The sequence below is a fragment of the Medicago truncatula genome, chromosome 1 (genome assembly GCF_003473485.1).
Source record: "Medicago truncatula cultivar Jemalong A17 chromosome 1, MtrunA17r5.0-ANR, whole genome shotgun sequence".
Taxonomy (NCBI): domain Eukaryota; kingdom Viridiplantae; phylum Streptophyta; class Magnoliopsida; order Fabales; family Fabaceae; genus Medicago; species Medicago truncatula.
Genome location: NC_053042.1, coordinates 53,564,979 through 53,592,100, shown reverse-complemented (window position 1 = coordinate 53,592,100; position 27,122 = coordinate 53,564,979). Strand labels below are relative to the sequence as shown.

At 31.4% G+C, this 27,122-nt stretch overlaps 3 protein-coding genes across 3 annotated transcripts; 2 read left to right on the top strand and 1 right to left on the bottom strand.

The window, feature by feature from the left end:
• Window positions 1-9,510: 9,510 nt before the first annotated feature.
• On the top strand, window positions 9,511-10,369 carry LOC11425408 (VQ motif-containing protein 8, chloroplastic). Its single transcript, XM_003592603.4, has one exon. It carries the CDS (start codon window positions 9,587-9,589, stop codon window positions 10,157-10,159), a length of 573 nt encoding a protein of 190 aa, XP_003592651.1. The 5' UTR covers window positions 9,511-9,586; the 3' UTR covers window positions 10,160-10,369.
• A 2,402-nt stretch (window positions 10,370-12,771) lies between these two features.
• On the top strand, window positions 12,772-18,697 carry LOC11431017 (nucleolar complex protein 2 homolog). Its single transcript, XM_003592602.4, has 11 exons — window positions 12,772-12,936; window positions 13,022-13,134; window positions 13,729-13,800; window positions 14,916-15,461; window positions 15,879-16,181; window positions 16,480-16,809; window positions 16,891-17,097; window positions 17,200-17,286; window positions 17,758-17,852; window positions 17,952-18,095; window positions 18,237-18,697. The coding sequence occupies exons 1-11, from the start codon at window positions 12,882-12,884 to the stop codon at window positions 18,478-18,480; spliced, it is 2,196 nt and encodes a 731-aa protein (XP_003592650.1). The 5' UTR covers window positions 12,772-12,881; the 3' UTR covers window positions 18,481-18,697.
• Window positions 18,698-24,622: 5,925 nt separating this feature from the next.
• On the bottom strand, window positions 24,623-25,626 carry LOC11443733 (uncharacterized). The gene has a single exon (XM_003592601.4). It carries the CDS (start codon window positions 25,535-25,537, stop codon window positions 24,809-24,811), a length of 729 nt encoding a protein of 242 aa, XP_003592649.1. The 5' UTR covers window positions 25,538-25,626; the 3' UTR covers window positions 24,623-24,808.
• Window positions 25,627-27,122: the final 1,496 nt, after the last annotated feature.

Sequence of the window (27,122 nt, the reverse complement as noted above, 5' to 3'; positions counted from 1 at the left end):
AATTGATTATTTTAACAAAAAATAATAGTTCCGATCTCTAGAAGTAAACATGTTTAAGAGTTAAGAGAACGCTAATCATTGCTTTGGGGTATTGGATAAGAGGATAAAAATAGAAATATAGTATTGGAAAATGGTGAAAAGTGATAAATTTAACTTTTTAAACGTTAAAACGTTGTTGAAACCAATGCAAACATGATACTTTTGGCTTCCTTAACTAATTATTAGTAATACCCTAAAAGTTATTATATTGCTTAACCCTAATTTATTATGCAACTAGTTATAGCCTCTTCCTTAAAAATTATGCAACTAATTAAATATATTGTGGTTGCAATTTTGTAGAAGCATACTATCTGTACAAGAAATCTAGAGTGCAACTTGATTTTTTTTTTTTTTTTTAGGGATGAAGTATTTATATACAAGTATTATAGTATATATCAATGTATTATAAACGGGGCTGCTAACTTACACCCACCTAAAAACACTAAGGTGCAAGTAAGCAAGCTGCACCCACTTATAATTTACTAAAAGACCCTTTTATTTATATTCTAATTAATTTTAAATAGAATGACAATTTTGTAATTAGCTTAAAAAAGATCCTTAAAAAAAGAAACAAAAAAGACAATGAAATGTTTAAGGTACAAAATATGTAATAAAGACAAACTTTTAAGAAAACAATATTTGAAATGATGAAAGTGGGGTAAATTATTGAAGGTTGCTAACTTGCACCTTAATAATACTTATAAAAATGAGTGTAAATAATCAAATGAATGTAGGTTGCTAACTTGAACCTTAATAATTTTAGGTGGATGTAATTTGCTAACTTACACCTTAATATTTTTAGATGGTTGCAAGTTAGCGATTCGATTATGAATTATATATATCACTCAATTGAGGGAAAGCAAACCGTGCAGTAGCAGCAGTATTGAAGTCTCTGAATGGCTGGCGACATATTGGGATGAGCTACCACATAGCTGTTTTTCTATGACTATAACTAAAGTATTCTAATTTTTTTATTGAACACTTTGCAAAACAGAACTCCCCCAAAAGGTATTAAAAATAAAAACAAACTCTCCCAAAATGGACTTGTGTAAATTATGGCACATGAGAAACCAATTAAATATGCTTCTCTTACAAATTCCTCACACAGGTAATGAGACATCCATCAATTACTCCTCTATTTTAAAATTAGTGTCGTTTTAGCCTCAAAAAATGTTTTAAAATAAATGTCACTTTCAGTTTTCAAATACAATAATAACTTTTTATTTTCAATTGTACCTTTCAATTAATAATATATACACTACTTTCAAAGTATTATTTTTTTCTTTAAAGAAAAATAAACCAATAGTTGATTAGGATAATTTAGTAAAATAATATATTTCTTTCTTCTAATTAATACATTTCTTAATTTATACCATTTATATCTAAACCTCAGAAGTATTACTTGAAGTTTAATAGAAAATGCAACTTTAGATATACTCGAATTATTTCATGAGTTTTGGTTCTTATTCTCATGTGAGTATTTTCCCTTCTTTTTCATTTTTATTAATAATATATTTTTGCTTAGAAAAATAGGGGGAATTTTTCCAGGGGTTGATTCATCTTAAACTGTGAATTAAACATGAAGGTATAATTGTAACCAAAAAAAAAAGAAGTTATATTAATAAATGCCCTAATGATATTATTTAATACGCAGGCAATAAAAAAATTAATCTTGAAAATGCACGACAAATACATAAACATTTTAGGCAAAAGGTACTCCTTTTGTTAGCATTTGCCTTAACTTAAGTATATGTGCACTCCAACTAGTTAGTATAGATATAATGTATGTGTCAGTTTTGGTTGGAAGTGAACATGCTGGTTTTAATGAAGCTGTCCTTCTAAGAATGTCAGATGAAAAATTAAAGAAACATTAAATCAATGACAGAAAGGGGATGATGGGAGATCCAAGGAAGAAGGTGAAAAGAGTGAAAGACAAAGGCTTCGAAAGCTGAGTGAGTACAGTGTTTTCTAAGCCATTACTTACAGAATGTGGGTGTGAGTGTGAGCTTAATGGACCAAATGCACCAACATTAGAATATAATAATATTTGGTTTATAAGGTAGAATAATGGTGGTAAACATGATGGGTTTGAAACAGAAACCAAGAGGAAGGAAACATATGAGAGAGTGAGACAGTGCGCGTGCGTTAATTGTTTTTGCGCATGATCCTATAACTCATCCTAAGAACATTATTTAATTATGTAAATAGTGAAAACTGAAAGAGCATGGGTCTGGAACATTTGTACATTTCTGGGTCAAGGTTCAAAGAATACCGCGTGAGTGAGTGAGTGAGTCACTATTTAGGTTTATATAATCCCAACTAACTATGACAACAATGCGGGGTTTGTAAATTTGCATGCCTGAATTTGGTTGTATGTATTTCCCTCTATGTGCTCCCCCACCTAGAGCTCTTCCATGTCTCAGGTCTGGGAAGCCATGATGAGTACGGGTGCCGGTACGATATCATATGAGTATGCGGATACGTGATTTTTTTAAAATTTAGGATACGATAAAGTTAAGATACATTAACCAAATATTTATACTAAAACTTATATGTAAGTAAAATACTTAAAGAAAATAAACATTGATTACTCTTCATTATTATAAAAGTCACAGCTATAAAATTTGTGTTGATCAATACTTACTCAACACAAAAAATTTACCCTTCATCTTTTACATATCCGTTTTGGAGTATCCAGACTTCATAGGGTGAGACACAGTAAGTTGAGTACTCCTAGTGAATAGTCAATTGTGTTTACTTTGCAACTTGCGAGTGAATTTAATCCAAATTTATCGTACTCTGTCTGTCCATTCTAAAATAAATATCATTTTAGGAAGAAAAGAAAATTAGAGTGAGTATTGATCATGTTATAGTTGACGTTATAAGTGTATTTAAATTATGAGAAATGCTAATAAGTGCCCTCAAGGCACTTGTTAAAAAGTCTAAAGCAGAAACTTTGTTTTGGAAATGATGCATTCAACACATTGAAATTTTGAAAAGTAATTTATTTTACATAAAACTTACCAATTATTTCTACTTTTGAATCCTAAATAAATGCCCTTTGGTCACTTGTTAGCAAGACCCTTAAGATATTTGTTAAGAAATTTAAAAGACAGTAATGTTTTATGTTTAAAAGAGAACTTTTTAGAACACTTGTTAGCAACATTTTTCTGATTTTATTTTATTAATTAATGTAACATTAATTAATTTATTATAATTTTACTTTTAAATAAATATTGTGTGAACATTTTCTGTATCGAACTGGCCCAAGACCCAATCTAACTCCGCTCGGGTCTAACCAGAGTCCACTATGCATGCGATACTATACGATAAACATGCCCTATATATAATCCATCAGATCACAATGCAGGATGAGAGTTTCTCATCGGTCCGGGAGTTGCTCACGCCCACGCATGTCGAGAGCTCACCATCAAGACTGAGAGTTGCTCATGTTCGTACGTGTAAACAGCGACGGAGCCAGAAATTATATAGAGTCTGGGCAAAAAATTTATCGCAAAATGTTACGTCCTTCCTGCGAATAATTTCACATTTCCTGTGGATATATCTTTCTTGCGGATCCTAAAATCCTAAGGTATTACCTCACCTAGGGACCTAAATCCTTGGCAAAATCTGCAGGAAAAGCTAAAACTTCTAGTAATGGCTGAACTTGTTACAAAGAAAGTTGGAGCTGAGCCTGGGCTAGTGCCCAGGCTAGCTGGGGGGTGGCTCCGCCCCTGCGTATAAACACAGTTTGCAAGATAAGGCTTGAAAGACTAACCCTACTTGGCCAATATTTATACCCAGACTTTAGTCCTGGGGTCATGTAGGACACTCTTTACCCATATTATAACTACATAACTCTTAAACCCTTCATCGACTTAGGGGTCAGAGCACATTCAGGTACACCACCCCCCTTCCGATGGAGAAGGACCATCAATGAACGACTCAACAAAACCTGACACACGGTGGATAGATCAAAGTCTGACCCCTCCACACAGTGGCTCTCAACCGACCAACCATCTCTTTAGGTCCAACCGAATCACTTTCAAAGGTGGGGCGTACATTACCCTTTGTTGAATCAGTGGTAATTTACCTCTAATGACAATTATGATTCGATTCTAGAACAAAGGAGATGGAGATCACATGTTGAATGAAGGAGAAGAAGAAGTTCGACGTTCTTGAGCTAAAAATGGTAATTAATCGTAAGAAAAAAAATCAAAATTGTGAGGCCTACATTACCTTTTGATGAATTAGTGGTAATTTGTAAGATCCAACTATGGAACGACGGAGATGGAAATCCGATGTTAAACGAAGCATATGAAGAAATATGATGTTATGTAGATGAAAATGGTATTTGATAGTAAAAAAAAATAGGATTTTTATTTGATAGGTCTAAATTACCCCTGATTCATCAAGGGGTAATGTAGAAGAAAAAAAACATTATGCAAATTTGTTATGCTCAAGTTCTTTTTCTGTTTGAAAAATATATTAAATGACACCTATATTAAAATAAAATGAATATTAGTTATTATCTGTCCAAGGGATAAACATTAACCAAAATTGAATCGTGACCAGATGTTTTTTCAGGATTATTATACATCTGAATTTTAAAATCCGAATGACCAAATATCAATTTTACACATGAATATTATATTAGAATTCAAGCACTTACATGGTTCAAACACCTCTTAAGGCAAAATGCAATTCTAGAATTTTTCACATTCTAATTTTAAAATTTAGATATGTAAAATGAAATCTTAATATTACAGATGCGAATAACTCATTAAAATTTTCGGGTTTCGATTCTAAAATCTCAAGAAAAAAGAAAGGGTGTTATTGCGTTTCCAGGGGGTCGTGAGATACAGGGGGAAGTAATTTCAAGATGCTTCATGGGCTTTTAATTGGCCCGTTTACATTATGAAATGAGCAAAACTAATTACTATAATTATAATATTGATTTTAAAACCCCCTCCACCACGGCGACCATACATACATCCCACAAATGTTTTATCGTCTCTTTTATTTTTTTTGGTACAATTATTATTTATTGTCTTAAATGCACTTTTGAATTTTTTTTTTTTATAATTTTCATCCCCATGCCATTTATGGGTGAATTTTGTTGACACCGGCTTATTCATTAATTATGTGACCGAGCTTATATGGTCATACTAGTAAATACCCATGTCAACAAAAAATGATGAATAAATGATGTCACATAATTAATGAATACTATGTCACATCAGTAAAAATGAAACAAAATGAGGTGAGGGAAAATTCAAAAGGAAAAAAAAAAGTGAAATTGAGGACAAAAAAATTGTTTTTTAATATAGTGAACTAAAAACTCATTTAAAAAAAATAGGAGATGAAAAGTATATATTTAATCTTTTATTCTTTTTTGACTTCCTAGTATATGTAGATAAAGGCTCAAACATTAGGTAAGTCTTAAATAATTCCGTATTATAAACCAGTTCGCAGTTGAAGGATTATTTAATGTGTTCTGATGCGAATTTGAATGCGATATTTTAATTTATTCGTACTTAAGTTGTGTGATTCCCATCTGACAAAAAAATGGATCAAACACGTACCATAAAAATTCTTTAAAAAGAAAAAGAACTTGTTTTATATGAACACAAATAAAAAAATTAGTGGCTTATGATAAATAAATATTACAAAAAGGTTCATGTTTGGAAAAAGATTAAACTAGAATCAAACGAAGGATAACAGTTTCCATTACATTACCTAGAAGAAAATAATTGAATTGGGTCCAATATGACTCATAACAAAAAATCCACCATTTAAAGAAGGGTCACGTTAACTTGTGTCGTAATTAACATTTCCCTTTAAAGAATTTATATGATTGGCTAACACATCCGTGAATTGGTTAACTTCACAAAAAGATTGTTTCACAACGACCTCCAACTCAAGCAAGCGATGTCTTCTCAACTAAAGACTTTCCAACAGACGATCACTTCCATTTTTTATAAGAACATTAGCAACCGCTAAAGAGTTCATATTTAACTCTACCGTCTGAAATCCGACTTTCTAGCATACAAAACCTTTATACACTCTCCGATAGCTATTGTCATATAAGCATTACACATCTCAATCCTATTAGCAAAACCACACAACCATTCAGCTTAACCGTTCCCCTCCTCTAGGGGCTTCCAACAAATTAAGACCCATTCACAAGTTGGAGTTGCAATCACTTTTTTTTTTTTTTTTTTTTTTGAGATAATCTAATGGTTAGAGAAATTCATCTTAAAGGTGAATAAGTGGGGTGTTCTGGGTCTGATCCTCAATGCATATATTATGCATTATCTCTTACGAAATGAGTTACAATCACTCTATTAGCCTCGTAAAAGATAATTTTAAATTAATGAGAATATATGTTTTCATCGTGGAGGCAAATGTCATTGATTTGAATCTGTCGTACACCAAAACATCTCGTTTACCATTTTTAACAATCACTCAATCTCATAATACACATTAATGTTGTTTTTGTATTTGTTTTTCCTTTTTTTATTTTTATTTTTATTTTTATTTTTATTCCTTTTCTTCAGAGTTAAGTCCATGCCCCCATATGGTTGTTAATTTAATTTAATTTACTTTTAAGAATGTTGAAATTTGGGCCTAATTCATCCTCACAAAACCGATTTGTGAAATGAGGAGTGCCTCCTTTTTATAAACGATCATCAAGAGTCTCATCTATCTGATATGACTTGAGTTTTTTCCAATACACTCCCCTCACGCCCATCACTCATTGGGCTTGGTGTGTGAATAGGTAGGTGATCCTTGAATTCGACAAGCTCTAATGTTGAAATTTGGGGCTTAACTCATCATCACAAAACCGGCTTGTGAAGTGAGGAGTGCATCCTCCTTATAAATTTTCATCAAAAATTTCATCTATCTGATGTGAGACTTGAGTTTTTCCCAATAAAAAGTATTATTGCTATTTTTCTAGCAAGAAAAATCATTATTACCATCTTTGATTTATTGTGTGACGAAAAGTCTAATAGAGAGATTCCATGTCTTTTCCTATTTCAGGAGAAATAATAAGATACTCCATCCATTTTAAAATGAGTGTCGTTTTGGCCAATTGCACACAGATTAAGGAATGGAATAAAATAGTCAAATGTCATAACAATTTTACTAAAATAACCTTACTTTATAAGAATAAGACAAACTTAAAGTTACATTGAAAATTGTGTGAGAGAAAAGTTAGAAGAAAAAAATTAAAGTTGTATTGGAAATGTAAAATAACATTCATTTTGAAATAATTTTTTTTGGCTAAAGCGATACTCATTTTAAAACGGAAGGAGTATTAAAAAACTAAGAAGTTAACCTATTTTTAATACGCCATTTTGTTAAAATATTCATATACATCTTTTTTGAGAGCTCATATACGTCTTATTTGCATCTGCTGCATTTTAAAAAAATAAAAATAAAATATATATATATATATATATATATATATATATATATATATATATATCTTTGATCTGGAGGAGGGGGTCGAGTCTGCTGAAATTTCAATAAAATAACCACACAGTTGCCAACAAGGAAGAGAGTAATAAAACAACATTACAACAAGCTTTTAATTTTCAATATGGTTACTTTTAAATGTTATTTTATAGCTATAGTGGAAGAATTAGAAAAGAGCAATGATCTTAGATTCAAATGGTGCGTTAAAGAAAGTACTAATAGAAAAGCAAATTCTACATATAAAAATACAACTTACAAACGCGTCAACAATATCTTACACAATTTCCTTCAGTCCAAAAAAAAAAAAAAATACATAATTTCCAGTCAAAAAAAGATCATACTACGTAATTTTAGAGTTAGAAGTTAGAACATGAGGTCTCTTTTTAAAAAAATAAATAAATATGTGGAGGTTAAAAATGTTTTGCGCCGTCTGCGGGCCGGGTGGGTAAGAGTTACAACTATGGAGGTCCATTGTGTACTAAACTCTTTTTTTAGGCTATGTGTGCCTAATATATAAACAAACTAATTAATGAATAAACAAACCAAACAGGTTAATTCGAGAATAAAAAAAATAGTGCAACCAAATGGGTTGACAGAAAACAATGGGAATAATAAATATTACTTTACATCGTTGAGTTTTGATTTAAAAACATATGATTGTGTTTCTGCGAAATTGTGGTTCGATTTGGTTCAAATTTGGAGTTCTAGTCTTAGGAAAATCGTGATGCGTTTTGGATCAAGATTCATATTGTATGAGAGCAAATTGTGGTGCTAGTGTTGGAAAACAATTGGGAAACACCTTGGATAGTGAAATCGTTGAGTTTCTTGATCATGCGAAAGAGATTCGGAAAAATGGTAGAAATTATAATTGCTCTTGATGAACTTGTTAAAGCTAATTTCTTGTCTTTTTTTGTAAAGAACTTTAGATAGTGAATTGAAGATCTCTCTCCTCCAAATATATGTCATCGTTGGGCCGAACTGGGTGAACAAATCCTTGGTGTTGTTCTCTATACTCCACTCTCTTTATCTTGATTGTTCTTTGGTTCGATTGTTATATTGCTTTACACTTGGTTGATACGTTAGATCTAAATATGTTGTTGCTGCTTGTGATTATTAATAAACTCAATACAAATATCAACTTTCTTAATTCCTGTTATTTTACCAAAAGGGACTTCAAAATAGGGACTAAGGTAGTAAGCGCATTTGCATTTATTTCTTATAAATGATAAAAATAATAACATTTACCTTTATTTTATTTTTTATGAAAATACTCACATTTACTTAAGAACTATAACCAATATGAGTATTTTAGTCTTTAAACATTTATTTACCATAAAAAACAATAAAATTAATCATTTTCTTAACAATTGTGTTGTGTGGTATCTAAAATAACACTTATAATAAGACCGAAAGAGCAGCAAGAAATTTTCTCTCTATCACATATTTTTTAACACTACTTTTTGTTTTGTTGTTAAAATTGATAGTTATTCCATTTAGATTTTAATTGTTATGTCATAAGTGAAACACAATTATTATGCATATAAATGACCTATACACATCTAAATATTTGGTATTGGAGCTCGCACTAAATCATTAAGAATTATTTTTTTAATAAGAGAGAGTTTTGCATGATCACAAGACTTAATTAAAAAAAAATGTTGGGAGAGAAAACAAAGTAAATGATATTTTTAAAAATAATTAAATGATTTGTATTTTTTCAAATATTCGTCCTTCATTGTTTTGCTTTTTGTAAACATTAATCAACAACTTTCTTGTACGTATCTTGTAAGTAAAATCCTTTTCAAATAGTGAATACTTGAAGTTCAAAATCTCCACCGGTCAAATCAAAAAACACAACTCATCAACTATAGTATATCTCAAATTTTATATTTGATAGTTGTAGCTCCAATGTCAACGGTCAGCATTGTTGGCCAAATAGTTTATCTTAATATAAGCTTATATATACACTACCTACCCTCTCTTCCCTATTCACCAAGTTTCACTTTTCTTTCTCCTTTTAGCAAAACAAAACATTTGTTGCAATAATATTGAGTTGAACAAAAAAATGAAGCCTGAATCAAAGTTGCATGGTTTTTATGATCAACAAAAGAATATGATCAATGGTCCTCGTCCTTCCCCTTTGATGATACGCAAGCCTAATTCATCACACAAACAACAAAGGGTTCCCATAATCATTTACACACAATCACCAAAAGTTATTCATACAAAAGCACAAGATTTCATGGCTCTTGTTCAAAGTCTCACAGGCATGTCCACTACCAATCAAGTACTTCCACGTCAGCTAGAAGTCTCTGAGAATTTTGAGTCATCTTTGTCTGATGGATCAAACAATAATGGTGATGAAACTACTTCAACTAGTTCGGTTATTAAGAGGGAATATAATATTGATGAGAATTGTGATAAGGGTGGTGTAAATAGCAATGTTGATTATAAACATAGTCCTTCTAATATGATGAAGTTTGCTGATATGCCATTATTCACTCCAACTTCACATGATTTCTTTTGCTCTCCATCATCACGACCAGTGTATAAATTTTCTGATTCTCCATATGGGATTTTGGGAAGTTTGATATCTCCTTCTGGATTGGGATTCATCCAAGATCTACCTGAATATTAATTCATTCATCAACTAATAGGTGCAAGTTGTGTGCTATATTAGGCTGGTCTCTTATTTGTTAATTAATTTGTTGCATATTTATTTTTTTGTAAAGTTTGTTGTATTGTGGACATAAGAAATTGACATGAATTACTAGGAGATTTAATTCATTCTTTCTAGACATAAGAATTAGCAAAAGATTATTCATTTGGCTTTAATTTGTTACACTAATTTCATTCAGTCTTGTTTTTTTAGTGTATAATTCACCTTCCAATTTAGCAGTTGTTTATATATTTAGCGTCTTCCTCTTACCAACCCCAGGCTAAATAATGGTAAAAGAAAGGGGAAGAAGAAGTATTGTGTGAAACCAAACTAACCACGAATATGGTCCATAATTTTATCACGTGTTTAATTATAACTAATGGATCGATGAATTCAAGCATCTAGCTAGTCAACGTGAAAGACAATGCAATAAGTTTAATGGATTGTTGTCGGTATTTTATATATATATATATATATATATATATATATATATATATATATATATATATATATTTTATGTTAATCATTTTATTTGTTGGGGTATGGACTTTATTAATTAAATATAATTTGATATCTCACTCAATAATCAAATTGAAATTCTATCGAACGATTCATCTTTTGATGAAGTTCATTGACCCTTAAGCCAAATCACTTGAACAAATTTAAGATTTTTGTCGACATGTTATATTGTTGTTTGAATTATTATTATTATCTGATTTATCTATCAATGGATTATTATCAGATTAGAATCCCCTTTGATGAAGAGCTGTACAACGCATTATGCAATAGCAAAAGTCAACTCCTTCCTTATCATACTATTTTTATTTATTTTTAACTGCAATTTGAAGTTTTCTATAGTTCAATTACCAATATTTAACATTTGGTTGGAGTTGCAATTGTCAATTGATTATAACACGCCACCGGCAAGACCCCAATATTTATTTATATTAAAGCTACGTTTCATGACAACAGTCAATAATAATAGTAATAAAAGAGAGGTTTGACCAACAAAGGATAAAAACCTAATAGAAGGGGCCCAAACTCCTTGATGCCTATTAATGTGCCACAGCTATGGATAATTGATAACTTAATTGATAATTGCAAGTAAAATCTATATCTATAATAAAGACATGTTTAAAAAACACAGCTATGTGGCTTCTAGGATAGATTCTCAGATAAATGAACTACTGCACAAGCTAATAATCAAATAATTTTTTGATGTCTGCATAAGACATGGTAGTTAGGAATTCAATGACCTTTGGTTACATTGATAACGAATTTAAGGAAGGAAGATGAACGGATTAGATTTTGGCCCAAATTAAAAAAGTTGTAGTTTAATTGAGTTAGATTTCTTAAGGGAAAATGCTACAAATTTTTAATTAACACAGAAATGACGAAGGATTACACCGTCACCACATTTGAAGCACCACGCGCGGGAGGCTTAGAATGTGATTGTAATGTTAGTTTTGCTTCCTATAACTTATTAGGTATCAAAAGTTTGTTGCTTATTGATTTGTTCTCTTATTGTAATCTTGATTATGTCCATGATATGCCTCTTAAGCATGTTCATAGAATGAGTGTGAGTAAGGAATTAGAGGGATAGTTTTCACTATTAACATATCTGAATTAGTTGTATCATTTCTACAAGGAGCTTATACATTCCATCCATTGTAATCAACCTCTGTTATACTGTAGTAATTATTACGTAGAGTTTCCCTCTAAGTGAATTATATAATCCAATATTTATCCTAATTTGGTGTTTCCTATTAGTCCCTAATCTATATTCCTTAACATGTCAATATTTTTTATTTGTTTAATTTTACTTTTTTTTTTTAGAAGTATTGCACATGGAAACCTAAATATGATGTAGGGATTCACCAAATTTTTAATTACTCAACAATATTTGATTTTGATTTAACAAATTATCAACTCGAATGTTCAACCATAACTATAAATAACAAAACATAGAAAAAAAGTTGAATTATAAAATAATAACATCAAATAATGCAACACAAATGAATGAATAAAAAAATCGGGGTTGAATGGATAATGAGTTAGAACCCGATCCCATGATCGGTTCTTAACTCATGACAAGTTCGTCGCATCAAGTTCCAAGAAAATCTGCCAAAAACCAGCAACATATACGGGTTAAAAGAAGCAATATCTACTTAATCACGTTAAATATGTGTCGAAATCCTTTGCCAATGCTTCTTTGATAATTTGAGACACACTTTTTGGAACAAAAAAAAGGTTTTGGAAGAACGGATGAAATAGCAAGTAGGTTGTGATAGAAAAGTGTAGTAAAAGTGAGCTGGGCAATGTTAGAAACAGATTGATTCGTAAGTCCCAATCTTGAGTGAACTAGACGTAATTCCCGATCCCAAACGACCGGGAATTAAAACCTGATGGGAGCATTTTTGGCATTTCAAGGTGTATGTGAGCAATTAAAGATGTTTTAAGAGTAATTTTATTATTGTTTCTTTAATAAGCCCAGATACAAACTAGCAAAATAAACAAGAAGCCCAACCCATAATAACCTAATTTTTTTTTTTATTTTTTATTTTTTGTCTTAAACCCCAAATATGTTTTTCTTGTTGGAAAACCCTAAATTTGTTTCTGAAAAGTAATAAGCTACGAATTCTTTGTTCATCTTTCTGCAAAACAATAAGTTTCGATTCAACGCCGTTTCTATTGCAACACGATGGTTGGAAGAAAAGCGGCGGTGAAGGAAATAGTTTCAACACAAATTGATAAAGGTTCTTTCTTTCTTTCATTATTTTAATTTACTTTTTTATGTTTTCGTTTTTAATTCGTCTCATTTATTTATTTTGATTATATTAGAGATTAATGTGGATGGAGCAGAAAATAATGTAAAAAGAAAGAGCAAAAAAAATTCGATGGTTGTGATTGAAGCAAAACAACATAAGGAGCAAATAGAAAATCTTCAGCACAAGGTTAGACCCATTACATTGTTGTTTCTTAGTATACTAAGATACCTGTGTATGCAACTTTGCTTGTTCTTTTTTGTAGGATTCTCTTTAATTCAGGGTCCGTTTGGATTGACTTATTCAGCTTATATTGTTACTTAAGTTTTATTTAAATGTCTGAGCTATTTTCGGCTTATTTTCATAAGTTCTCTAAGATAGCTTATGAAAACAACTAATAGCTTATACGAAAACAATTAAACTTTATTTTATCTTTTTCCAAAGAAATAGCTTATACATAAGAAGCACTTATGCTATAAGCTGCAAGTAAGCCACTTGTCCAAACAGGGCCTTAATAGCTAAATATAAGTTTTGTCGTTTCAAGCAATGTTTATCTCTAGGCCGTCTGCCCTTGTATAATTTTATTAGAGAAATTAGACATATTGCATGTCCATAGGGTAGACGTAGACTAAGACAAGTAAAGGTTTTGATAATTTAATTCGCATTTCAAATGCTTGTATGTGTGAAATTTGAACTAGGTGGTGGTTGATAGGAAATTGCCTTTTATATATTTATTGGGCTACATTCTGTTAGCAATGTTATTAACAACCTTTTCCATTGCAGGACGAAGATTTTTATGAGTACTTGAAAGAGAATGACCCGGATCTGCTTAAGTTCAGTGATGACGATATTGATGTATGTTTCATTTTGACACTTCCTATCTAATATCTGTCTTGTTTTTGCTTCATACATTAATTGAGATGAATATGGTTCCGTGATGCGTTGAGCCGTTGATGTGAGATGTGTATTCCAAATGGTTATCATGAATAATATGCAGTATCTTCTAATGCCTTCCTAGATATGGGAAAAAATTTCTTAGCTACTAAGCTTGCATTGGTTATCAATCTCTTTACTTCTTCATACTTTTGTTTGTTTTCTATTAGAAAGATGTGGATGCTAAGCTTGCATTGTTTGTTTACCCAATATTGCTTGTTCCTTTTTTTTCATCCTAAAAAGGTCATTGCAGTGGATAAATGATGGGTAACTGGTTTCCCTTTAGAGCCATGTTTGTGGCGCAACACAACGAAATGTAAATTCAAGGCAAATGCTAACATGTGCTCTAAGGGCACATGTTTAGAAACTAAATAAAGAAGCATTCATCATGAAAGTCGTGCATTCAACTTTTGAAATTATTTTTTCATTGCAAAAGTTCCATTTTGGGTTCATTATTATGTGCCCTCAGGGCACACATTATCAAGATCATAAATTCAATATGGCGTTGCTCATATTGGTAAACCACCAACCCACCAATCCCTGCAGATTCAATTTTTGTTTCTTGGGATTTGTATTTTTTAGACCTATAGGCTATATATCTTTTAGGTTCAGGTTATGGTTCTCCTATTAGATTTTGAGAAGACACTTTGGGTAGAGTCATGATATTTATTGAATCGGTTTTACTTGAAACTTATGATCTATCCTTTAATCAAGATAGAAAAATTTGGACTGTGCTTGAGTGTTTGGTGGTAAATTTAAATTGGTTGAAGAGGAATGCCGGTATTGTCAAGATTGCTCCTTTTTGCTGTTATGTTATATAGGATTTCACGTTCATCAACTATATTTGGTGCAGTGATCATAATTTGTAGGGAATCTCAAGATATTGGTTTCAGTCTTTTTTTTTTATTTTTTTTTATTTTTTTGTATTTTAATTTTTTTTTTCTGTTAACTATTTGCATGCATTACTAAATTGCTATCAGTGTGACGCGTTGTTAGCAATAGAAACTATATATAACTGTTTCGCTTCTTTTATCCAGGAAGATGTGGATGATGACATGGAAGATGGAGAACCACAGGAAGATGAGAAGGCTATTGAGCATGAGGTTCAAGCAAAGGATAAAAAACATTCTAATAAAGTTATAACCACTTCTATGGTTGATTTGTGGTGCAAATCAATTAAAGAAAATGGGAGCTTAAATGCGGTTCGTTCCCTGATGAGGGCTTTTAGGACAGCATGCCACTATGGTGATGATGATGAGAATGATTCTACGGCAAAACTTAGTGTAATGTCTAGCGTTGTGTTCAACAAAATAATGTTGACTGTACTTAATGAAATGGATGGAATACTAAGAAAATTGTTGAAGCTTCCTGCTTCTGGTGGAAGAAAAGAGATCATAATGAATTTGATGACCACAAAACAATGGAGGACTTATGGCCATATTGTGAAGTCCTACCTTGGAAATGCTCTCCACGTTTTGAATCAAATGACTGACTCACAAATGATATCATTTACTTTACATCGGCTAAAATATTCTTCATTGTTGTTGGCTGCTTTTCCTTCACTCCTAAGGAAATATATTAAGGTACAAAGAGTTCATTGGTCACCTCATCATTGTTCACTACAAAATTCATAGATGAGCATTAGTAATTTTAAGTTTCTGGCTCTGTGCTGAATATGTCTTCCAATGCTTGGTGATTGTGGCACCATTCGGTCTTGTGCAGTAAATGATGAGAAAGCTTAATAGATGGACAGAAATCAACTAAATTTTTCTGAAATCTGGATCATATAAATGATACATTTTTCCGTACTTAAACAAAATTAAGAATAGTATCATTCGGTAAACTTTCTGTTGCATGCAGTTTTTTTCCCCTGTAAGTATATACTTCTGGTAATGTGAATGAAAAGGCTTCAATGTAAAGAACATTTGTGACTTGCTAGGACATGTAACTTAACATATGTCTATTCATTTGGTAAATCACTTTCTTGTTGAAATTATCAGGTGTCTCTTCATTTCTGGGGTACTGGTGGAGGTGCCCTTCCTGTTGTTTCGTGTCTATTCATGAGAGAGTTGTGCATCTGTATTGGATCTGGCTGCATAGATGATTGCTTTAAAGGAATATATAAAGCCTATGTTTTGAATTGCCATTTCGTAAATGCTGTGAAACTTAAACATATTCGTTTTCTTAGCAACTGCGTCATTGAACTTCTCGGAGTGGATCTTCCGACTGCATATCAACACGCCTTCATTTTCATTCGACAGTTGGCCATGATTTTAAGGGACGCACTTAATACAAAAACTAAGGTGCTGTTTATTTGTTCACTATATGTTATTTTCTTCCTTGGTACTGTAAGAAGTGCCTCATAACATTTTGCTGTTAGAGGGAACCAATCCTAACAATTCATCTATCCTGACTAGCTTGACACTTCCGTATCTCGTTAGTAATGAGTAAAGGAAATGTGACCAGACATTCCTTAATAGATTTGTTTTATTCGTGTTTGATTGGAGCTTTTCACTAATCAAAACAAATTGTTTATGCATTTTTGACAATTTTATTTTATGGTTCTTACGTTGCTCTTCTCTGTCTGAATGTTTTCTTTAGGAAGCTTTTCGCAAGGTTTATGAATGGAAGTTCATTAACTCTCTTGAGCTTTGGACTGATGCTATTCGTGCTTATAGTTCACAATCTGATTTTAAGCAACTTGCATATCCACTGACCCAAATAATTTTTGGAGTAGCCCGTCTAGTTCCCACAGCTAGGTACTTTCCCCTTAGGTTGAGATGTATCCGGATGTTGAACCAGATTGCTGCTTCTACCCAATCTTTTGTACCAGTATCTATGCTCCTTTTGGATATGCTGGAGATGAAGGAGTTGAATAGACCCCCTACAGGAGGTGTTGGCAAAGCTGTTGATTTACGCAGCATATTGAAGGTACTTGTTACTTGGTGAAATCGTGCATTTGTTGATAACTTTAAATCCACCTAACCTTTTAGAGGTATTCTTTCATATTAGATTAGCAAGCCAACTCTTAAGACACGGGCATTTCAAGAGGCTTGTGTTTTTTCTGTGGTTGAAGAACTTGCGGAACACCTGGCACTATGGAGTTACTCTGTTGGGTTCATGGAGCTGTCTTTTATCCCAATTGTGAGGTTGCGCAACTTTTGCAAATTGACCAAAGTTGAAAGGTTTCGAAGAGAAATGAGGCAGCTTATTCGCGAGGTATCTTATTAAAATGATCATAAACCTTTTATGTTTTACTTTTATCATTGGCATGCATCAAATTTTGTGGCATTCATCTCTAATATTTAATTTTCCACTCAGATTGAGGCTAATGTCCAGTTTGTGAATGAAAGGCGCATGTCAATTTCCTTTCTACCTAATGATCCTGCGGCATCATCTTTTCTTGAGGTTTGCTCAGATTTTCTCTTTACTTTTAAGGAATGAGTGAGAGTATTGATTGTTTCCTTGTTGGATGTTGGTTGACCTTTTTCATTCATTTGTTTACTTACATTGTAGTCTGCTCCATGTTTCAATTCTTCCAAGCTCTCTGCTACCTGCATAAAACTTTTTTCCTTAAGCAAATAAACTTCTATAGGTTGTTACTTTATTACTGAAGACCAATGAAGTGATTGATGATGCTATTGAGTTATTTCATTTTGGTCTATATATCTGGCTAAACACTATCGTATGGTGGGAATTGAATGAAGTCATTTTATTGATGTTTAATGTTTTTGTGTTGCCGTTTTCTTTTCCTTTATTTTATTATATAAGTCTGTATAGATTATCGTCCCACTTATTTCACGCCTCAATGTCACTTTACTTTAAATTAAATGCCCATTTATATTTGAGAATTGTAAACAGTCAACTTGATTTTGATAGGATGAGAAGAAGTCAGCCTCTAGTGCACTATCAAAGTATGTTATAACACTCCGCCAGAGAGCAAAACAAAAAAACGACTCATTAAAGGAATCCAGGTTTGAATTTTAAAATCACCTCCATTCACATGGATTACTGTGTCCAACATGCATACATCATTATCATATAGGTTTCTTATATAACTTAAAAATTTCCAGTGTTCTTGTTGGAGAAGAATCCTCTGTTTTTGGTGATGAAGAATCAGCAAGTGATGAGGAGGATACTAAAGAGAACGAGGATGCCAAAGAGAACGTGGATGGAACTGCTGCATTTAGCTCATCCTGGTTACCCGGAAATGACAAGTATTGCTCTTTTTCTTTGTTCATCTTTCACTGACAAACCCAGCTGCATACACAAACACACGTACATTTGTGCACATACTACACGATGACATAAACACAGGTTTCTTTTTACTTTTTATCTGAGGAATGCTTTGCTTTCAGGATAAAACAACAGCCTACTGAACCAAAAGGAAAGAGGAAAAAGCATAAAAAAGAAAAAACTGCCATTGATGATGATGTTGTGGAGGACTTGGTACTTAGTTCTGATGAAGATGAAGATTTGCCTTCAAGCGACAGCCCTTCTGCTGGGAAAAATGCCGATATTGATCATCATTCATCTCCAAAACAAAACCGCAAGACAAAGCATAAAACAAAAAGGTTGAAAAGGAATAAATCTCACACCTAAGGGAAAAGTGATATGTCTACTTTGCAATCTCTATATCTTCTTCGTTGACAGAACGACCTCTATCTCTATTCGAACTTTTATTGGGTTAATGAGAGAAAAGTTTTGTAATTTTATAAGAAATTGTTTTCAATTTTACCTTGGAAGTAAAGATTATTGACATATCTAAATGTAATGGTGACGGCTGCAATTATATTTTTGTTTACAGTTAAATTGTCAAGGGAAAATGTACTTTTCCTGTTCTAATATGCCAAAAACAAAAGTTATATAATAAAAAAATTACTGGTTTTCTATGAAATGAGAAGATAAAAAAATAATTTGAACATGAGAGAAATGATAAGGAAGATAAGGAGTGTGTGCTTTTCTATGAGCGTGTAAGGAATAGAGTGAATTGCCTATAATATTACTGGTTTGATTAAGGAGTTGGAGATTTTTGAGTAAATATTTAACCAAAAAATTAGACTAACTAAAAAAACGTTAAGTTATTTTAAAATTTCTAATAAGAATTTATTTTGTAAATTCAACAACACACATGCTTTTTTCCTTTGTCAAATTTCACCAAAGAATAAAAGTGAAGGAATTTGAAGTAGTTGAGGTTGAATAAAAAAAAATATAGCATGAAAGAGAATAACAACCAATAACTAAATTTCAAGATAAAAAAAATAAACAATTGACAACCGAAAACTAACAAAATAAATTATCATAATGTTGGCATAATATTGGGATTTCTAGGTGATTTTTCACTGGGCTGGATGATCGTATTAGGGCAATAGCAACCATACAAATGAGATTGACACCACAACTTCACATGAAACCTTAAAACATTAGGTATTTTGGTCATCTGACATATATGTTGCTCAAAATCTACTATTCCATCCATTGTATAACGTTAACTCGTATTTGACACATTAACATATCCTAATCAATTGTGTGTCTATCTACGTCCGTAATTATGTTAAGTAGTCAAATAAGATCAAAATTAGACACAACATGTTCTAACAAGTTGATTGATGGTTATTTCATGAAGGAATGTTTATATTCCTTTCATCTATGAGAATTAACTTCTCTCTCCTAAATGTGAGACTTTCTACCTCTGTAATTTGGTGACATAATCAAATAAAGTAATATTGAGGCACAAAATGGTAGAAAAGGTTGGTTGATGGGGTTTCATGAAGAGATGATTATATTGATTTATTTCATGAGTATAGAGAAAATGAACCAGAAAAAAAAATAAATAAAAAAGAAATTTTAACATGAGAAAAATGAAAGAAAATGAGTGTGTGCTTTTACCTGAGAGTATATGGAATAATGTGAGTTGCTGGTAATTTTGCGGGATTGTTGAAGAATTAAGAGTTTTGGGGTAATTATTTTACGACAAATTAGACTCAATTAAAGAATCGCAACATCAATTTAAATTTTTTAATAAGTATGTTTTTGTCAACTCAGTAGAACACATATGCATTTTTCCTTTGTTAGATTCTACAAAAGATCCAAAGTGAAGGAATTTGAAATAAGAGAGGTTGAATAAAAAAACAGCATGGAAGCGAATGGCGTTCAATAATCAAAATTTAGGATAAAAAATTTAAATAAATGAGATATAAAAGCGAACAAAATAATTCATTATAACTTTGGGACTTCCAAGGGATCTTACACTGAGTTTTATCACCATATTAGACTACGAGATACCATACAAGTGAGATTGATATCACATATTCACACAAAACCTTAAGCCAATAGTATGTATATGAGTCATCTCACTTATATGTTATTCAAAATCTTCTCTTCTATCCACTATATAGAATTTTAACTTACACTTAACACATTAACATCGCTTATTCAAGTTTGCAACTCTCTGTGTCCATGATTACATGACATAGTCAAATAATATCAAATGAAGACACCATACGTTTAAAACGGTTGGTTGGTTAGTGGTGGTTTCATTGAAGGAGGTTTATGTTCCTTTCTCACATGAGAAGAGAGAAAGGAAATTAGAAGTAAGAAAAAAGATACGAAAAAAGAATTTGAACATGAAAGAAGATAATAGAAAAAAAAAACTAATCATTGTGTGTTTTGTTTGTGAAGGTATAGAAAACAATGTGAGTTGTATGATAAATCTATGAGGTTACTCAAGGAGTTGGAGATTCTTTGGAAAAATATTTTATCAAAAAATTAGATTCAATTAAAAAAAACACCACATATATTTAAGTATCTAATAAGCATATATTTATCAATCCAACATAACACATTGACAATTTTTCATTTTCATTTGCCACAGACGGCCAAAAGTAAATAAATTTGAAATAATTGAGGTTGAATGAAAAATTCACAAGAAAGAGAATGACATTCAAAAACAAAATTTTAAGATTGCAAAGTTAAAGTCTTAATTGAAGATATAGTCCCATATTTTCAGCAACTCATGAATCGGTCCGTTCATTTTAAAATCACTCAGCTTCACTGTTAGGAAATGCAAAATTAGGAGGAAAGTTAGTGACGGAAAAAATAAAATCTTTCATAAATTCCTTGGTCACAAAATTTAGTAACAGGATTAGAGAGGGATTTCATGTTATCCCTCACTAATTTTTGTTTTTTAGTAGTGTTTTGGTCCCTTTCTGCTATTTTTAGACTAGAAAATGATGATGTGACATATTTTAGATGACCTTGCATTTGGTCTGATGATGTAGAATGATCAATACCCATGTAATTACATGAAAACTCCTTTAAAGTTTTAATTTAAATATGACATATCACTATTTTTAAGTTCAAAAATCTGAAAGAGGCACCAACACCGTGTAATTTTGAAATGGAATGACAATTTCCGCGAGTGAGTGAAAATAGAAGAACCAAAACTGTAATGAAGCCAAAATTAAACAAATGACATCCAAAAACTAAAAAAATAGTTCATCATATTGTTGTGAGTTTCGGGTGATCCTACATTGAGTTTGATCATCACGTTAGATTAAAAGAAACCAAACAAATGATTAGACACCATATTTTCACCCTAAAGATTAAAGTAGTAGGTATATGAGTCATATAACTTATATGTTGTTCAACATCTACTTCAATTTAATATTAAAATTAAATAAATGACATCCAAAAACTAACAAAACAGTTCATCATAATGTTCAGAGTTAAGTAACAAAAAAAAAAAGTCCAGAGTTCTGATGGAGACTACAATGAGTTGGATCATCACATTATGTTAAGGTTAATCATACAATTGACAACACATCATCAATCAAAATCTTAGTGTATTAGGTATATCTTTATCATCTCACTTATATGTTTCTTAACATTTACTTTTGCATCCAGGGACGGATCTAGACATTGGATACATGCGAGACTAAAATAGTCCACCAATGTATTTAAATTTTAAATTGTCTCTGATTGTACACTTCATTAGTCAAAATAGTCCCTAACATTAAAATACTTCATTGATATTGTCATATTAGTCTTTCAATATACTTACTTATTGTCACTTCAGGGACTATTATGACTAACAAAGTACAAAATCATGGATTATTTTAGAATTTAATACACTGAGAGATTATTATGACTATTTATTACATATTCAGGGACCAAAATAACTATTACGATTTTTATAATATATATATATATATATATATATATATATATATATATATATATATATATATATAAATAGGGAAGAGCATGTGGGGCTTTAGCCCCACATAGCCCTAACATAGATCCGCCCCTGTTTGCATCTAATGTGGAACTTTAAGTCAAAATGGACACATTAACATATCTTCCTTAAGTGTAAGACTCTTTGTGTTTGTGATATGGTGACATAGTAAAGTAAGATCACACGTAGCCACAATATTGTAGAAAAGGTGGGTTGATCGTGGTTTCATGGATGAAGATTTATTATGTTCCCATGTTTCATTAAGTGAGAGAAAGAAAAGTAGAAAAAAAATATAAAAAATAAATTTGAACATGAGACAAATGATACGAGAAAAAAGTAGTGTGTTTTGTCCATGGTAATATTAGAAATATAGTTAATGGTAATTTTTTGGGTTATTTGAAGGAGTTAGAGATTTATGAGTAATTATTTCATCAAAATTATAGTCAATAAAAAAACGTCACATTAATTTAAAATATCTAATAAATATGTACTACAACTAAACATAACACATATGTATTTTTCATCGTCAGATCGCGCTAAAAATCAGAACTGAAAATACTTGAAATATAGAGGTTTGATAAAAAAAAATTACATGAAAGGGAACAACATCCAAAAACTTATATTTAATATAAAAAATTAAGCAATTAAAATCTAAAAAAAGTTCATTATAATGTTCAAAGTTCTGAGGGAACCTATAATGGGTTTGAGCATCATATTTGACTACGTAAAAAATCCTACAAGTTAGATTGACACCATATCTTTACTCTAAAAGCTTAAAACATTAGATGTATTAGTCTTCCCACTTATACGTTGTTCAATATATACTATTTCATTCAATTTATAATTTTAACTCACACATGGTACATTAACATCTCTCCCTTAAATGTAAGACTCTCTGTATATCTGATCTAGTGAGATAGTCAAATGAGGTCAGAGGCACAACATGGTAAAAATGTGGGTTGGTGGCGGTTTCATATATGAATATGTTTTTGTTTGTTTTTTTTCATGAGAAGATATAAAGTACTCCACATATGAGAGAAAAAGAAATAAGAAGAAAAAAGAATTTGAACATGAGAGAAAAGATAAGAGAAAAAACTAAGGAGTGCGTGTTTTATCCGTGATGGTATAGAAAATAGAGTGAGTTTCATTGTAATTATATAGATTTATTAAAGGTGTTAGAGATTACTGAGTAATTATGTTACCAAAGTATTAGTCTCATTAAAAAACATCAATTTAATTGTCTAATAAACATGTATTTTGTAAACTCAGCATAACACATCTATATTTTTTAATTGTCATATCCCCCAAAAACCTAAAGTGAAGGAATTAGAAATAACAGAGGTTGAATAAAAAAACAGGCATGAAAGTGAATGATGAACTAAAATTCAAGTCAAAAGAATTCAATGACACTCAGAAACTAACAAAATAAATCATCATAATATTAGGAATTATGCAGGAGTCTACAATTGATTGTATCATCACATTGGACTAAGACTAACTACACAACTGAAATTGACATCAGATCTTCTCCTGAAGTCTTAAAACATTAGATATATGGGTTACCTCACTTATATGTTTCTTAACATAACTATTTCATACAAAGTGAAATTTTTACTAACACTTGACACAATATTTGTGTTCCACTACCAAGAACTTCTCCTCCACAATGTTAAACATAAATAACATACCATCGTTGGACTTTCTGGAGGAACCAACACCGGCCGATCGACACATTTGAGAAGGAACAACCACACAATTGAGAATGATACTGCATCTTCATTAAAAAATTTCATGCTTAAGTATTAGTTTTTTTTTTTCTTTCTTTTTTTTCCGTTTATTAGTTAATAAACCTATGTTGTTTTATCCCATGTTTGAATTTAACTGACACTATATACGTCATAATATTGTCTCCCTCAACTATGACGAAATTCTAGTCCGTGCTTGACACGGGTGTCTAGTATTAAGAAAAGTTGTTGGAGTAATAAAATTGTCTTAAATATTTGTGACTATTATTAGATTACCCCTAATTAAATATATATTTAATGTTAACTTTTCATATGCCAAGATAGATTGGTAAGTATTAATAAGGGGTATATTAGAAAAAAGAGTAATCAATACATCTAAAAATTTGAATATGATATTATATTTAGGGACTTTTTTTAGTAAACTACTCTAATAAAAAAGGATGGAGGGAGTACGTTTCCCTTTATTTTTTGTAATATTGGTACCATTCTAGTCACTCATGATAGCCGATTCTACTATATAAATTTTTTCTTCTTCCTAACATAGTTTAATCACGTTAAATAAAAAAGATTACAGTCAATTGTCTAAGTATAATATATTAATTTGCATTATTCACAGTCACAATATACATATGCTAGAATTTTATTTTATATTTTACAAGAATAAAACTAAAGATAATTTCTAAAAAGAATAAACTTTAGATTCTCAAATATTCCCGCCCTTACTTTAAGTAATTAAATTTTAGGTCATGCTAACGGGTACCGATTAAAGATACAAGTAATTAACTTTTTATCAATTAATTACATAATTTTTAATTCAATAAATATTAATATAATTTCTTTTTTTAACATCATTAATCAGTATCGACGTATTTCACTTCAATTTTTAGCATGTAGAAATTTGGCCACCACAAATCTAACTGAGATTCCGTTACATCTTCTAACTGTGACATCATAGTATTGTCAACTCATAATGTCCGTCATCTCTAACGCAAACCTTCTCCAAGCCGCCGGAAACAATTCCAACGACGTTCCCGTTGCCGGGCACCCACTCCGTGACCACCGCCGGTATCCGTCTCCGGAGTCTCGTATCCCAAATCATCAATGCCGAATTCTCCGATGCGTTTTCTCCGGCGGAAACCATCCTCGCCGACGATAACGTGCTTTGTTTCTCGTCGGCACCGCCGTATAACGACACGACAGAGGAATCAAAATCGTCAAATCCAAATCCTAATCCAAACCCTATTGTATCCCAAAGCTTCACAACGCTTTTGCTGTTCGCGATTTCCGATAACGAAAATATATCGGTAATACTACGACGACAACTGCGTAGAAATCCGTCACCGTTTCCGGAGCCTTTTAATCGGAAATATTCACCCGATCTGTTTTCATCATCTTCTTCTTCTTCTTCTTCTTCATTGTCTTCGGGTTCCGATGACATGGATGACAACGAGCAGGTTTCATCTTCACTGTCGCCGAAATCATCTTCAGCAATGAGAGGAGGAAGAGAAGGAGTTTTTTTGGGGAATTTGATGATGAAAATGGTGTGAAAGGTGGCGAGTAGAGCGAGGAAAAGAGCGGAATATTTGCAGAGATTGAGAGCTATTGAAGAAGGATGATTCTGAAGGAAATTGAAGAGATGGTTGATTTTGTGAGTCACAGGAACTTGCACTTGCATCATTTTTAGAAGAACAATGGAATGGAAAGGAAAATAATAATAATAATGGTGATGATGATGATATATATATATATATATATAGTTTATGATAACTAACTACTTAACTTACTCTTGTTTTTTAGAATGATAACTTAACTTACTTGCTGGCAATTTGTTGGATTATGTAGTTAGCGATAACTAACATAATAAACTATATATGGTGGAAGAATATTAGTTTCCACGTAAGGAAATGTGTTGGTTAATGATAACTTATAACTTCCTTGTTGGCAAGTTGTTGGATTATGTATTTAGTTTGTATAAATCAACATACATGGATGTGGATATGAATGATGACGGAAGTCCCAAACATTATTAGATTAGTAGAGATTTTCATTTGTTCAAATTTTGAACTTTCCTTCTGTGCTCCAAACTGTATTACTAGTATTTAGTTCATGTTTGCCTTGGGCATCATGCTTACAATAGATTCAAGGTCAAAACTTTCAACATTTTGAAAACGTGTAAAATACATGGTCTGCGGTATTTCTCAGAAATTTCTATCTAACAGTTTAACATCAAAGATATTTGGTTTGTTTGTTTAAGCTTTTTTTTTTTAAAAAGATTTTGATTATTCAAAAAAAAAAAAAGATTTTGTATTAATTTTTAAAAATATTTCAAAGAATTTAAACCCATTTCTGTTTGTTTACTTCCCATAATATATAACTTTTTCAAAATAATTCATAATTTACCTCCTTGTTTAAAAAAAACGTTTTGGAAAAAGTCAAATAACTTTACATTTTAGAGTCAAAAATATATTTTATGAAAGTTATTTTAAAAAAATATTCTAAACAAACATTTTAAAATGACAAAGTGATTTTTTTTCTTTATTTCTCAAAGAAACGCACTCAATCATCCGATTGGAAAATGAAAACAGCCCTCGTGAGCTTAACTCAGTTGGTAAGGACAATGCATAATATATGCAAGGTCCATGTTCGAACCCCGGACACAAAAAAAAAATGAAAAAAAAAACTATTGTATATATTTTCTTTAAATGTATCTTATCGATCACTACTCAGTTTTTTAAGTGTTGTTTTAGAAATATAATAACATAAAATTAAGGAAGTAGATTTTCGGTGTTGACACATATGCATTGGCTGATAAACACGAGTAATTTACCGAAATGCCCCTCGACAGTTAACTACCGAATTATGGAACCGACTGCAGTTAACTATCGAGGAAAACTTCGGCAGTAAACTACCGAGAAAAACTGAAAACTTCGGCAGTTAACTGCCAAGGAAACCCCAAACCTGTTTTTTTTTTTTTTTTTGACAAAAACCATAAATTGTCATTAATAATATTTATTGATTTTGAATGCTTCAATCATTATTTTGTACGTTACAAACAATTGCAGTATTTTACTTGCAAAATAATGCAATTGAAACATTCAAAATCAATAAATATTATTAATAACAATTTATGGTTTTTGTCAAAAAAGAAAAAAAGTTTGGGGTTTCCTCGGCAGTTAATTGCCGAAGTTTTCAGTTTTCCTCGATAGTTAACTGCAGCCGGTTCCATAATTCGGCAGTTAACTGTCGAGGGACAATTTAGTAAA

Bases quoted from the DNA above. Each gene is read 5' to 3' on its own strand.
- LOC11425408 (XM_003592603.4), top strand. From the start codon at position 9,587: ATGAAGCCTGAATCAAAGTTGCATGGTTTTTATGATCAACAAAAGAAT.
- LOC11431017 (XM_003592602.4), top strand. From the start codon at position 12,882: ATGGTTGGAAGAAAAGCGGCGGTGAAGGAAATAGTTTCAACACAAATT. The intron at 13,135-13,728 runs GTTAGACCCATT...TTTCCATTGCAG, and splicing joins TAGAAAATCTTCAGCACAAG to GACGAAGATTTTTATGAGTA. The intron at 16,810-16,890 runs GTACTTGTTACT...CTTTCATATTAG, and splicing joins ATTTACGCAGCATATTGAAG to ATTAGCAAGCCAACTCTTAA.
- LOC11443733 (XM_003592601.4), bottom strand. From the start codon at position 25,537: ATGATGCAAGTGCAAGTTCCTGTGACTCACAAAATCAACCATCTCTTC.